The sequence below is a fragment of the Lytechinus variegatus genome, chromosome 16 (genome assembly GCF_018143015.1).
Source record: "Lytechinus variegatus isolate NC3 chromosome 16, Lvar_3.0, whole genome shotgun sequence".
Lineage (NCBI taxonomy): Eukaryota > Metazoa > Echinodermata > Echinoidea > Temnopleuroida > Toxopneustidae > Lytechinus > Lytechinus variegatus.
The window spans coordinates 6,934,022-6,948,969 of NC_054755.1; the positions used below are offsets into that span (position 1 = coordinate 6,934,022).

The 14,948-nt window shown below is 37.7% G+C and overlaps 2 protein-coding genes across 2 annotated transcripts; both read left to right on the forward strand.

Moving 5' to 3' along the window:
- The first annotated feature begins 688 nt into the window (after positions 1-688).
- LOC121429475 (kiSS-1 receptor-like) lies at positions 689-4,251 on the forward strand. Its single transcript, XM_041626494.1, has 3 exons — positions 689-1,153; positions 2,584-2,719; positions 3,392-4,251. Exons 1-3 carry the CDS (start codon positions 794-796, stop codon positions 4,033-4,035), a joined length of 1,140 nt encoding a protein of 379 aa, XP_041482428.1. The 5' UTR covers positions 689-793; the 3' UTR covers positions 4,036-4,251.
- Positions 4,252-6,176: 1,925 nt separating this feature from the next.
- Positions 6,177-10,609, forward strand: LOC121429474 (probable leucine-rich repeat receptor-like protein kinase At1g35710). Its single transcript, XM_041626493.1, has 2 exons — positions 6,177-6,377; positions 6,798-10,609. Exon 2 carries the CDS (start codon positions 6,834-6,836, stop codon positions 10,041-10,043), a length of 3,210 nt encoding a protein of 1,069 aa, XP_041482427.1. The 5' UTR covers positions 6,177-6,377; positions 6,798-6,833; the 3' UTR covers positions 10,044-10,609.
- The last annotated feature ends 4,339 nt before the right edge of the window (positions 10,610-14,948 follow it).

Sequence of the window (14,948 nt, forward strand, 5' to 3'; positions counted from 1 at the left end):
AATTGGTCAAAAGCAACCAAATGATTGGTTCAAATCGACCAAAATTTTGGTTGATATTGACCAATTTTATCGGTCGGACACATATTAACCAACTGATTGGTCATTTTGACCAATCTATTTTAAGAGTGCAGGGCCCCATGGGAGACCGACACATTGTTGAATGGGCTTCTATTCCCTGTTTTTTAAACAAATAAAAAAACTAATAATAAGTAAATAAATACAATCAATGCCTACTAATCCACAAGGTTCCGGATTACAGTACGCGCCACTGCAGCACCCACATACTTTGGTGTTAAAGTCGCTGTCTGCATTTGCCACTTCAAGAGCAGAAAACAAATGTTTTTTCTGCGTTACATCATACAACACAATGGTTAAAACTTATATTTTGATGAATGCTAAAATTGCATAGGCCTATGTAACACCTTTGGTAACATTCGTGTGACTACTTTGCCAACTTGATATGTCAGGATGTTAGTGGTTTCATGTTTTACAAACATTTATAACGACTGTACAGAATTTCAACAAAGCACATCAAATTCAGCACTAGTTTCTTTTTATATCGGACCTATAACATAATTCAATAAATATATAGGACCTACAGTCGTTACGGTAGTACCTAAATAATTTTGAAATTAAATCAACCAAGCTTTTAGATTTTAAAACGATATTGAAACATCAATCATTTTAAGATTACTGACATCGCTACTTATGATACGAGTTAAATATTTCATCTTCCTACAGGATTGGACACACGTAGGCTCATCGTACATTGACAATAAATGTAACTTCAAGAATGGCAACGACTGTCGGGTTAAACGACTCTTACACGACAGACACTGTAGTCAACCATTCATGCACCTTCGTTTTCCTTGAAGACGAATGCGAACTGACCATTCTTCTTTCCACCATCATGTTTTTCGTCACGTTGTTCAACATCATCTTCGGGGTTATCGCCAACGTTCTCGTAATCGGTATCATTCTTGCGACTAAAGAAATGTGGACGATTCCGAGCATGTACCTTGCGAATCTTGCAGTCACGGATGTACTGGTGCTACTGTTTGTAGCAGGGCTTAATTGCTACGAGTATTATGTCGGGGCTTTCCAACCGAAGGAATATTACAACCCACAGAAATATGTATATTACATGGAGATGGTAAGATCAAATGAGGAAAGCTGACCAACATTGTCCTTAACTTTGTCGTCATAATCACCATAATCAACAATATCATTATTACAGTCATCATCATTCATTCATTTTCACCATCATCATCAACATCATGATGATGCTCATCATCATCTTCATCATCTTGATAATCACCATCTTGATCATCATCATAATCATCTTCATCATCATCATGATCATCATGATCATCATCTTCATCATCATCATGATCATCATCTTCATCGTCCTCTTCATCCCCATCATCATCATGATCATGATCTTCATCATCATCATCATCATAATCATCTTGATCATCATATTGATCATCATCATCTTCATCATCATCATTCATCATCACCATCATCATCATCATCATGACCATCACCATCATCACCATAACCATCATCATCACCATCATCATCATCATCAGCGCAGGCACTTATCTGAGTTCCGCTGAGCGCGGTGGCTCGGAGAAAAGTAGGTAATTCAAGGCAAGTAACCGTACTTTGCCAGCTCAGCGCATAGATTTTGTTTATAAATTATTAAAAGTAGGATATAAAACAAATATATCAGGCGTTTTATTCGAAAGTATAGTGGGAATTATTCATCCTCGGTTGGACTGGCAAAACTACTATATTTAGTAATTGCCAGATCAACCTCGGATGAATAATTCCACTATACTTTCTCAAAGCCTGATATATTTGTTTATTGTAAAATACAGGGCAAAATGACCAATTGAAAATAGCATCAGATAAATGGATAGAAAAGTATATATACAAGTGAGGCAAGTAGAGAACGAGCGCTTAAACATGTTAACAGTTCCCCCAGATTCTTACCCATCAGGCACTCACGGCGAACCCATTTTATGTTCTACCATTTGAAGTTTGATTTTGATTTTGATTAGTTAATGAGCTCTGGTACCATGGCAGTCACCACAATCTTTGTGACAAAGAACCCCTTAACTACATAACATTTATGAATATATGATGACAGTTTTTGCCATGATCGCAATTTGGGCTGGTTTATGAAGAATACTTCTTCTTCAGGGTAGACCTATGTCCTCCACAATTGAAGATAATACAGGCGAATACATATGAACTTTATCATTCTTCGGGATTGGTTCCATGACTTTGATTTGGTTTAATTTACCGTATGAAAATCAAAACAATGCACACCTTATTTTAAGAACGAAGAATCGCAAATGATAATGTTAGAGTATAATAATTTATGATTACTTAGAAAGAAACATGACAGATCTCTCTATTCAGCATCACTGATAATAACGAGTCTATCTTCCTAGAGGCCTAATGAACAATGTTCATGGTTTGCAAATATTTGTAGCCATTCGTCAAAGTGTGGGTGGATTAATCTCTAACCTACTTTAATCTTCTAATTTCTCCATTTTCTTTTCTTTTTTTAAGGTGACGTCCATGGCAACCGTAGCGATGATGATCGCCCTCAGCGTTGACCGATTCTATGCTATCGTCTATCCTTTGCGATCCCAGAAGTATCGTTCAAAGAGAACGACAAGAAGAGTTTGCGTGGCTGTTTGGATTTGTAAGTTAGACTTCTTAAAGGCGAAGTCCGCCCTGACATTAATTTACAAGGTTGGTTTATGAATCACAAAAATCAGATAATATACATGTCGAATTGAAGGTTTCCCCCAAATCAACCAATGCTTCTAATATTTTGACGTGTACCTGCAAAGAGCTCTGTATAGATCTGTATTGAGTCCATACCTGTCATCCATTTCGCTTATTCATCTTCATGTTCTCGCTTCTAGTTTGGAATTTATTTGAGAAACATCTTCAGACAATTTTGAACATTTATTTATTTATTTTATTATCTATACATTGTAAATCTTTATCTGGAGTAGCCTGTTCAGCTTTATACCAAAAATGTATCAAATTACACAATATGTACAATGAAAATGTTCAATAAAAATCACTGGTCTTCAACAGGGCTCTGCATTATTATCTATTATATAATAAAACATATAATTCACAAAATAAAGAAAATGTTAAGACAGAGAGAGAGGGGGGGGGGGGAGAATGTGAGATACTGTATGTCGAGAGAGTCGAGAAGTGAAAACAAATTCTGTAACGTTCATATTACTCTCCTGATAATAATATGGGAATTTGCGTATACGCCTATTTAAGCTTCTAAATTGAATTTTGTGGACACTTTCTAAAATAACCATTCTCTATATCGTTCTATATATTTTTTCAGTTTCGTTTTGTTTTGGAGGAATATACTTCGGATCTCAATTTGAAGGCAACGTACTTGAAGTGTGGAAGGAGCCTAATTCTGAATATCTAATCGCTGTTGGAGCTGTCTTAATCTACGCCATTCCCCTAATCATCATCTTCGGTTGCTATACAGGAATAATATATACTATATGGAAGGAAAGGATTTCTCAAGAACGCACATCTGACTCGACAAACAGGAGACGCACGAGACAAAAACATGCCGTGCTACGCGCATCCGTGCTTGTGGTTGCCCTGTTCGCGCTCATACAAGGATTCGTCATCGCTTTGTTCATGTGGATCTCTTTCGGAGGATCTCATGTGGAGCCATCCGTCATCATCATCGAGTTCCACGTCGCGCAAGGCCTGTACCATCTAAACAGTCTCATCAATCCGTTCCTCTACGCACTCTCGCACGAGAAGTTTTATCAGTCTATCTGGCGTGTTCTTTACTGTTCACCTTCCCGCAGCAGGAGGAAGGAATCCAAGGGAGTTCACCAAGCTCAAACTAGGAAAACAAACGGCGTAGGACGACCATCTACACTTTCTGACGTCATTATTAGAGAAGACTACAAGTCGAAAGGGGCCGATGACGTTACTGGGAGAGATATTGCCACAAGATTGTAACTCACACGGAACTCACATTATCATAGGATTAGCAGAGGGCTTGGATAGGGGTAAGGTATACCATGTAAAAATGAGACCACGGTAAACATGGCAGATGCAAAAATGCAAGAGAACACATGACATGCATGAGAAGAGGTGAAAATCCGCAGAGACTAACATTCTTTATTTTGTGAGACTAGCACAATTGTGGTAGTAAAATACATGTATATTTAAAACTCTCAAATTAAAGGAATGGTCCGGGCTGAAAGTATGTATAGCTTAATAAATAGAGTAGAATTCACTGAGCAAAGTGCCAAAAATTTCATCGAAATTGGATAACAAATAACAAAGTTATTGAAGTTTAAAGTTTATAGCAATACTTTTTGAAAACAGTCGTCATGAATATTCATTAGGTGTGCTGATGATGTCACATCTCCACTTGTTCTTTGGTATTTTATTATATGAAATAAGGTCTATTCAATTTTTTCCCTCCAAGAACGAGAAAAATTTGATTGAAAACTGATCTAGTGTATTAGATTTTTTTTTGCTGCAACTTATTTCATAATAAGGGAGACATATTATTCATATAAGAAAGAATAAAAAAAAATGTTTCTTGTAATAACATAAGAAAACGGAAGTGGAGATGTGACATCATCAGCACACCTAATGAATATTCATGACAACTGTTTTCACAAAATATTGCTAAACTTTAAACTTCAATAACTTTATTATTAGTTATCCGATTTTGACGAAATTTTCGGCATTTTGCTCAGAGAATTCTTCTCTATGTATAAAGATATAAATATTTTCAGCCCGGACCATCCCTTTAATAACTTAAAAAACTCAATTTGAGATGACAGCGTCTCATTAAAGTTTTCATCCGATAGCTACCAATTTCTAAATATTTTTGTTGTAGATCATCAATCCAAGAGCATTCTTATAATATCGAAAGCAAAAGGAGATACGTCTATAGCAGCTCAATGGGAGAACAAACACGGGTCAAGTGCTTCAAGATTAAAGAGATAAATCAAAGAGAATACATGTATAAAGAATAGAAACTAAGGGCGGCGCCGTGGTACTTTGAACGAGGGGGGAGGGCGATGGGAGAGGTGCAAGAAGATCTAACGGATTCGCAGTTTATTTTAAGGAAATAGTTGGATTTATAATAGACCTGCATTTTGAAAACTCTTCTTCTTCTCAAGTTCATATTTTCCTTCAGGGGCCCCGTTGCAGAAAGAGTTGCAATCAAACGCAACTCTAAAAATCATGCGCAACTTGATATTCAACCAATCAACAGCGCGCATTTGGGACTTGCGATTGATTTTTTGACTTGCGTTTAAACGCAACTCTTTCTGCAACGGGCCCCAGAATCACTTGAGGCATATGGGGAGTTCGAAATTACCCCGTGCATTGTCATCCAGAAATAAACTAATATTTAATTGCAGGTTACTATCAAAGCAATAAATATGTTTTGTGTCAACATGCTTGATATAAAGTAAGAAGCAATATATGAAGAGTTTCGTACTGGAATGTGATTGGTAAATACAAAAATATCATAACAAAGATGGAATAATGTTAAAATAAAAAAATGGATTTGGTTTATTACATTCCTCTTTCTATATTAATTCTTTAACATTGGTTAACTTAAGGACACGTTGCACGTATTTTCATCTGGTAAAATCCCAAGTACTATTGAAAGTGAAATTTTACTTTCGATCACTGGATATGGAAGGACACGCATATATTTATGTCAACTTATCGTGATAGTGCACTTGCCCGTTCTAACAAATTGGGCTTCAGTCACACTGCAATTTTAAAAAGGTTCCCAAATTTACCTAAAACATCTCTGTTTTCGGCATGAAATGAAGAATATACACGTAAACGGTGATGTCATCCAACAATTTAAAACTGTACTTTTTCGTTTGATAAACAACCAATTGCGTAACTTTATATTTTGATAACCACATATTATGTTTAAAATCGAAAAAAAGAAAGAAAGCTAATATTCGATCATCAAATCCTTTCCACCTGTTTTTGAAACCAGAAAATATTATCCTCCTGAAACCGTGAGAAAAATGTAGACAAGACGCTTGAACTTTATGACAATCGAAAATATAAAACTTACAACAACAGTGTGACATGGGTTTGGAAAAACCATAGCGTGTAGTGTTATATACCACAGCCTTTCTTCGTTCTTCATATTTCTCTTTCGATCCTTCTCAAATACAAATCCATATCTTTTTGAAAGGTTGTATAGGCCGATATCTTAGTTTCAGCTTCGATATATCATTCAAAGGAGGTGATGTCCTTATTGACTGGATTTTGGTGTTGGAAATAACAGCACATGAGATATAGAACTTCTTGTAAGTTAAATATTCTAATAAAATGTAGCGTTTGAAAATCCTAGTATGTTGATTTACGTTGTGTAGTGATTTTACGCCTGATGTAGGTTAATCATTATCGCATAATACCTAAACTTAGTTATTCTATTAGCGACGATTATCGAAAAGCGTGTTATATATCGCAAGGGATGATAACGTCTGAATTAACCACCAACGGGTACGGATATCAGTCACGACAAAGTTTGAATCTTCCTGAACTATGAAATGATATGCAAACATTTCAAGCATAATATTTCCTGAAAATAAACGTACAACCACTAGTAGTCATAACCCACATCTGAAATACACCATTGTCTGTATGTAGTAATTTACAGAAGCATTGCACAGACAGTAACGTAACGCTGTAGAATTTTCATTTAAATTCTTGTCATTCTTCCGCAGATTTTTGCTTTTCCCTTCAACCACAGCTTGGCTACAATGGATATAATACATCAGCTATCTGCAAGTGTTTTAATGACATTGGTGGGGTTGCTTGTAACGGACGTTACCATGGCCTCATTCAGAAGGTGCTCTACGACCAATGAATCGATAAACTGCTATGGCAGGAACCTCAATCGCATACCAAGGATACCTTCTTCAGTGACGTTCGTGAACTTGGCAAATAACAATCTTGATAGTGTCCTGGGTGAGAGTTTTGAAGGGGCCGTTTCTCTGAAGGTACTGTCCCTCGACAACAACTCGATTCAGTATCTCCAAGCTGCCTGGGGGAGAGACGTCGGAAACCTTTTCCGACTGTCTTTGAACAACAATCTTCTGACTGCGATGCACAACGCAACGCTCCTTGGACTCGGTGACTTAACAAACATTCTTCTGTGTCACAACAAAATCAAAACCTTGTTTCGAGGATGGTGCGACGGCGCTGAAAATATCTCACGCATAGACTTGTCCGAAAACCAAATCTCTTCGATTGATTTCACAAATTGGTGCTCATTTTCGCGCCTAGAATACTTAAACCTTTCAAACAATAAAATTAAGCACTTACATAGCAATTGGACTGAAGGAATGGTTAATCTCGAGTATCTTGACCTGCAGAATAACAACCTTAAAGTATTAAGGTATGTTTCGTTCAGTTTCCTGACATCGCTCTTTGATCTGAGAATCCGTAACAACTCTATCGAGACGATAGAGGTTGGCTGGGGAAGGGACCTTGGGAAGCTGGCGACTCTACAACTTTCGAAAAATAAACTCAGGCGCCTCCAACCAAGTTCATTCTCTGGAATGACCAGCCTAACCCGAATCGATTTGCAATCAGCGAATGTAAGGACAATACAAAATTCCTTCAATCGTTTGGAAGGCCTTGAGGAACTGTCATTGCAGTATAATTCCATAGCTATCATCCATGAAGGAGATTTCTCTGATTTGAGGTCGGTGGAAACATTAAGTCTCCAATCCAATGCGATCTATCATCTTGAACCGAGATCGTTTCGGGGAATGGATTCTCTTGGTAGCCTCTACCTTAACAACAACAAAATAGTGACGCTGATGCCAGACACCTTCGCCGGACTTCGTATGCTAACACACCTATATCTCCAGAACAACAATATTGGTTATTTGTCTGACTGTTGGAATATTGACCTCGACAACGTGGTCTTCATTGACATGGGGAGGAATAACCTTACCAGCATAGATACCGAACTGTCAAACTGTAGCCATTCTACAACTCCAGGTATTGACACCATTTGGACTCTCACTTCTCTGGAGATACTGTATCTTTCCAGGACCCGAATAGAATCTCTCCTACATAGGGGAATCTTCCAAGGTTTAGTCGAGTTGCGTTCCTTGATATTATCATATTGCGATCTTCAATCTATCGAAGAAATTTTCTTTGAAGGCCTTCAATCCATGAAATACATCGATATATCAAACAACTATATTGTTCGGTTAGATTCGTTCGCATTTAGATCCGTTCCTTCGTTAATAGGAATAAATGCAAGATCAAACGAAATTTCTTCCATGGGGTCTTATACATTCAGCGGGAGACGGTTGTTATTTGTTGATCTACGAAAAAATGCCCTGCAAACACTCTCTCGGGATGTACTACCGAATAGGATTGGTGAATTCGAACTGCGTCTGTCTCAAAACCCCATTCAATGTGACTGCAGGGTAGAATGGTTACACAAACTAATAACAAACAATCGCATTCGAATGGTGGACATTTCTTTCTTATCGACGTTAGACCTTATTTTACCGCAGGGCAGGTCTGACGTCACGAACATAAAGTGTGTAAACTTTAAAAATAAGCGACTGACCTCAATTCCGATAAATTTCCTCCCTTGTGATCCATCATGGAAACTTAAGAGTAACGTAACCACGCCGTTGACATCTCATTTTGATGTCCTACCAAAGACTACATCCTCAAGGCAACTGCCGTTGACTAAACTGTTGACCCAAGGCAGCATGTCTACAAATGACCCAACAGTGCCATCTTTAGGTGATGTAATCAAAGGAACAGGGGAATTACCGAAAGGGGATAATGATGCATTCAATGTCAGAGGATCATCTCCATTAATATCTAATCTCACGATTTCCTTTCTTATTGTTGGACTGATTTTGGTAGTCGTCCTTAACGGAGTCAAACTTTCACCATGTGGACGAAACTGCAGAAAAATATCTATCAAGGCAAGATCAGTTATTTATCAAGATATCAACAACAGTCTGGTAACGGAACCTGTGACAGGGCCTCATGAGGATCTTGAAGATGACGATCATAGACAAATCAACAGAAACTTCCCTGTGTTAGGTCACATTCGTTTATCACAACGTGACATCAGACCCGATCATCCTCCACCTCCCATACCCCCACGGCCTGAAGACTTGGTGCAAGCATTCGACCGGAAACATTTTTCAGATCCAAATATTCTACAAGCGGACGATAATGTAGTTCTTAGCGAGATGGTGGTAAAACACACATATTTATGCAGAGGCAAAGGACATGTTGTAGGTAACCAAAGAAAAGACCGCTTGGTCACAGCCCATGATCAGGAGGCAGGAAGTCGCGCGTGTGAGACGTTGACTAAACCAATGATCCGCCACATTTATCATCGTAACCTCGTCCCAGCTGCAGAAAAATGTCCAGAAAGAAAGGGTATCCACATTAATGCAAATAATCGTGTCGTCACAGAGGCATTGATTCACGCTGAAGCCCCGGGCTCGAGATTCACCAGAAGTGAAACGACAAGATATCCACAAGAACTGTCTGGAGTGTTTGCTGCTGTTACCCATCAAGTTCTGGCAAAAAGACACAATTTCTTTGATCCACATCGAAGCTCATACGAAGCCTCAAATGAATCGTCATTTATACGGGCGGACGATTTTGAGAGAGACTGTGAAAGCCACGAAAACAGTTACGACGATGGCGACTCATCTGATGCGAGTATATATAATGCAAATCACGACGAATTGCATCGTCAAACCATTGATCCTTTACCTACTAATTCAAGTGAAGTCGATTGGAGTATTCCAACGATTGAAATAGACAATGACATTGATAGTGACTATGGCGAAGGGACATTTCAGATCCATGGTGAAGAATCAAGCAACGGGTGTTCGTTTGGTATGGTTGATAGAATTAGTGAGTTAGAGTTAGGCAATATCGATGAAATTATGTCCCGAGAAACACCTGTGTGAGGGGGGGGGGGGGGTGAGGTGAAATAAAAAGAACCCTCAATAAATGACCCTTCTAACATATCGAAAACTCTTCAGATGCACAATGAACATTAACGGGACTAATTAAGCAACATCTGATAGCATAGGAAAGTTGCCAATTAATCTTTGCTTTTCTTAGTTTTATAGTATACGGAATTTATAATTCGATAATTTGATATTGATTGGCGAAATATTGGTTTGTTGAATACCATACAAATCACATATCGCTGAGACGCAGCCGAGGTTGTACAAAATTTTTCAGTAGTACCGAGTTTCGAAAATGTTCGAGTGAAATGGTGTGTATTGACAATATTTTGTCTTCTATATTCTTCATGTCACTCTCCTCTTCACCACTTTCTCTTTTTCTCTCTACCTCACTCAATTTTCTCTATTTGGAGTTCATGCCCCCCTCTCTCCCCCTTTCTTTCCATTACTATATTTCTCTCTTCCTCTGTGCTCATATCTCTCTTCCTCAAACTTCTATTTATGAGATACATTTTTTAATTGGATTTTTAAAGGACAAGCCCAACAAAAAGTTTATTTGAATAAAAGGAGAAAATTCCAACAAACATAACACTGAAAATTTCATCAAAATCCGATGTAAAATAAGAAAGTTAGGACATTTTAAAGTTTAGCTTAATTTTAATCATGAAGTGATTTTTTCATATCAAGAATTAGAAATCAAGCAATAGGAATAATTATATCTTATTATAGTAAATAGTGGTAGTAAAATACGAGCTGTGATTGGCTGGATTTGTACCACGTGACCTCCCTTCAAAAAGTTATATTGTACATATGTACAATATAACTTTCGATTTTTGGATGGCAAAATCCATGATGGGGTCTTAGATTAAGGGATCTATTTACTATAATAAATAGTGAACGTTCTATCATACAATATTACTGGACTATATGAACTCCAAATATAAAATTATCCCTCGTGCAAGCCTATTTCACCTCGGCCTTCGGCCTCGGTGAAATAAATCTGCACTCGGGATAATTTTATATTTGTCGTACATATAATCCAGTATATTGTACAATAGATTGTACACTATTTATATAATATATACATTATATATATCACATATCGTGTCTCATTTATTCAATGAATTACGAATTCCACAATTTATGACAATGTAAAGACCCTTTTTATATGGTGCATGATTTGCGATATTTAAATCAGGTTCATGTCAAGAATAATAATTTTCAGACCGAAATTATGGCCACATTTGAACGAGTCGGTCGTAACAGCATAGGTTTATTGACCAAAATCAAGGATCCTTCAGGCACACGCATATGAATCAGTATTAGGACTAGCCTACTATGGATTCACCCCCCCCCCGTGGCGTACCTAGGATTTTTCACCGGGGGGAGGCAAATTCGTCAGCCCAAAAATTTTACAAGCAAAAAAAAAATTCTTCAACCACAAATATAAGATTTCGTAGCAGAAAAAAAATGCAAAGCCAAAAAAAGAAAGGTTTTCAAGCTCGTCAGAGGGGGGGGGGGGGGGGGTTGGGCAAGGACACGTCCCTTGCATGGGTTGTGACTCGTCAGGGGGGGGGGACAGACTGCCCCCCATAGGTACGGTGGTGCCCCCCCCCCCCCCCCCGATAGGAAGATTTGTCTACGCCACTATAACCTCCTCAAGAGTGACACGACTGGTAAAGCTGGTAATTCCACTAGTGTGTGGAATTTATATCGGAGCAATTATCGCCGGAGCAAATTTCATGGAACCGTCACAAGATTTGATATACATGTATAATAGGTGTATGTATTTCTGTGCTATTGTCTTTACTTTCACACCGTCCACAAGAAGATTCTTTCATTTCCCTAATTAGGGATACTTGAGAAACGTGCTTTTAAATCAGGTTTGTTCTGATAAATCAGACAATTAAGATGGCAATAAAAGACGAAAATTGATAAATATAGAGTTCTGATCATACATTCTAGGTGGTTTATCGTAAATCGATGGGGTTTTTTCACAAGAGTGTATCGAATAATGTGTCTATACCTCTTCAATGCAAACCTTATACCAGGTGCTGATCCAGCATCGCCCAAAATTGGGGTTGGGAAATGTGGGTTATCAATATTTCATTTCATTTATTTATTTTCAAGAAAAAAAACCGGTGAAGGACAATCATAAGAAGCCGATATCATAAACAATATACCAGGTCATTATTAAGTCGACTATGTGTAAAGGACAATATCTGTAATTTGTGAAAATTGAGGATCCCACTTTAACACCATGGTGGGGGGCACTTCCATTGACGAGTGGATACCATGCGTGACCATGGGGTTTCAAAAAGCACCCTAAACAAGTATTTTCCGTGTCTGAAAATGCACCCCTTAACAAGTATTTATGTATACCCTTAACATGTATTGGAAACAAAACAATAACCTTGACAAGTATTCCCTGAACTGACCCCATAAACAAGCTTTAAAACGATGTCTTAATTGTGTCACGGACATCGGTTTTACCTTCACTTTCATTAGGTTTAGTACCCACATCTCACTCAAATCAGACCCTAAACACGTAGTGTTGGGGCAGAAAGTACATCCTTTATAAAGTATTTTAGTCATTTTATACCCTCGCAAATTGGACCGTAACCCGTAGTTTTCCTAACGAAATGTATACCCTTTATTGACACCCTTGTACGTAACGTACGTGCCCTATCTTGAGAACAGGGGCTGTGGAACCGGGGGGGAGGGGGGCAGGGGGCACTTGCCCCCCCCCATTTCCCTACAGGAAAAAATTGCTCTTTTATCAAAATGGAAAGTGTTTTTTTTTTTAATGATATGTGCCCTTTTTCAAAATAAAATACCTTTTTTGAAGTAAAACATAACAAATTTTAGATTAGAAAATCACAAAATTTTTGGCTCCCAATTCGCGCTCGCATCAATTAATGTTTAGTAAGGTAGTCATTCTGTGTTTGGTTACAAAATGTGCTTAGAATGTCAAGTTATCAGATTGGAATATCACAAATTTTCAGCTCGCGTTTCGCGCTCGCATTATTCGATTGGGGAGATATGTATCTTACTCAATGCAGTCCTTACCAGCGCGACTATTCTCTAGTAAGATACACATCTTTTCATAACAAAAACTGCTAGGAATGAGCAATTTTCTTATTAGTTAATGAAATGTCCATAAGTTTGAGCTCGCGATTCACGCTCGCAACATCTTGCAAGGATGCCCTTTTAACAGTAATTTGCGGACCAAAAAGTGAGTTTCACAACTTCAGATTTTAATTTTTTTGTCAAACTGCTCGCTTGCCATACTCGCTCACGAAAAACAAAGCCTAAATATATATTTCCATCAATCAGAAATCACTTCAAAAGGCTTTACTCAACTACTTAACGCAGATGATAATCTCTTGGTCAAAATATCCCTTTGCTTTGAAATGCCCTTCTTCGGCTTTGCCCCCCCCCCCTAAACAAAACACGTTCCGCCGCCCCTGCTTCAGAAAGAGATAATTTTTACGTGTTAAGTGCCTCCCCCCTTCCCCGGGTTTAACATAAATCATGGTCGACTGATCAAGGAGCTAAAACCCAGATTATGGCTTAGGGGTAGGTAGTCATTATGGAAGACTCGAGTTTGAGCACTTTTTTATATTGCTTTATTTCAACGAACAAGATTCTGTATCTCAGATAAGCTTAAATAAGGAGGCTGCTAATCAAACGGGGTGGACCTGAACTTAATCGTTCCTCTAATCAACCAGAAGCATGATGTGCCAAATATTACATTTTGGCCCTGTCATATAAATGATCAATCGCAAAAATAATGTTTATTTAACGGTAAGTACATGTAAAATGTACAAAATATTCTTAACACTGATTGCATCTCACTTTGTTCCAGCTCCCGCGGCGAATTATATAGTCACAAAATATTTGAACATAACAGAAATCATTAAAGACACCAAAGCATTTAACATAATATAAACACAAACACATTCAAAGTAGAAATTCGGAGATCCGTTTTATTTTCACTTTACATTATTTATTCTGATATAACAAAAAAAAATCACATCTCAGAACAGATCGATTTTTCAAAAAGAAATCATGAATCAAATTGGTAATATTCAGAACTTTGACGTAACACAACCATCATTGGTACTGACACCTGTTTCACACAACTTGCGTCGATAACATATTTGTAATAACTGTTTAAAGCTACTGAAATCATTCAATTTGATTTGGTGACAGTCAACTTGTTCTAGAAATTTTGCACTTCTTATCTTAAAACAGCTCTTTGTGAATCTAGACCCTAATGTGTGTTGGGATCTGATTCTCAACATTTAAATAAATCTGAAGCAACTTAAGACCATAATTTATTGATGACCTCAGTGTTTCCTGAAATGGCCATTGACATTTTTGTGGCCTTATTATCCCCCTCCCCATTTGTGCTGTCATATAAAAACATGCTCTTTTGAGCAATATCCTTTCCCAATTACAATATTGAATTTTCAAATTGACCCCCCCCCCTATATCCTGGCCAGAAATAGCCCAGATAAATTAGGTTTAAAAGGAAAATAAATCACATCTTATAGAGAATTTATCTCCTAAATTTCACATACATTATTCATACCAATTCTATGAAAAAGAGCAGACTTCCGTTAATGAAGAAAATGTATCGAAAATCAATGACAACAATTCACAAAGGAAATTTGAAACTATTCTGTGAATGACTGTACCTAATTTTGTGGTCTAAAAACACTTGATATGAGTGTATGCACTTGGGTCTAATAATGAATGCGGAAGGGTGATTTTTTAGTGCAGGTTACTGCTGGGCTCAGCCGTTATGTTTGAATTAGACATTTATTTGCTCAATTACTTCTTGATCTAAAGTACCCCAACTGGACCTTAATCTCATGGTCAAGACCAATTGATCCA

Excerpts from the sequence above, each read along its gene's own strand:
- LOC121429475 (XM_041626494.1), top strand. The coding sequence starts at position 794 with ATGGCAACGACTGTCGGGTTAAACGACTCTTACACGACAGACACTGTA. Across the intron at positions 1,154-2,583 it reads ATGTATATTACATGGAGATG|GTGACGTCCATGGCAACCGT; the intron begins GTAAGATCAAAT and ends TCTTTTTTTAAG. Across the intron at positions 2,720-3,391 it reads TTGCGTGGCTGTTTGGATTT|TTTCGTTTTGTTTTGGAGGA; the intron begins GTAAGTTAGACT and ends ATATTTTTTCAG.
- LOC121429474 (XM_041626493.1), top strand. The coding sequence starts at position 6,834 with ATGGATATAATACATCAGCTATCTGCAAGTGTTTTAATGACATTGGTG.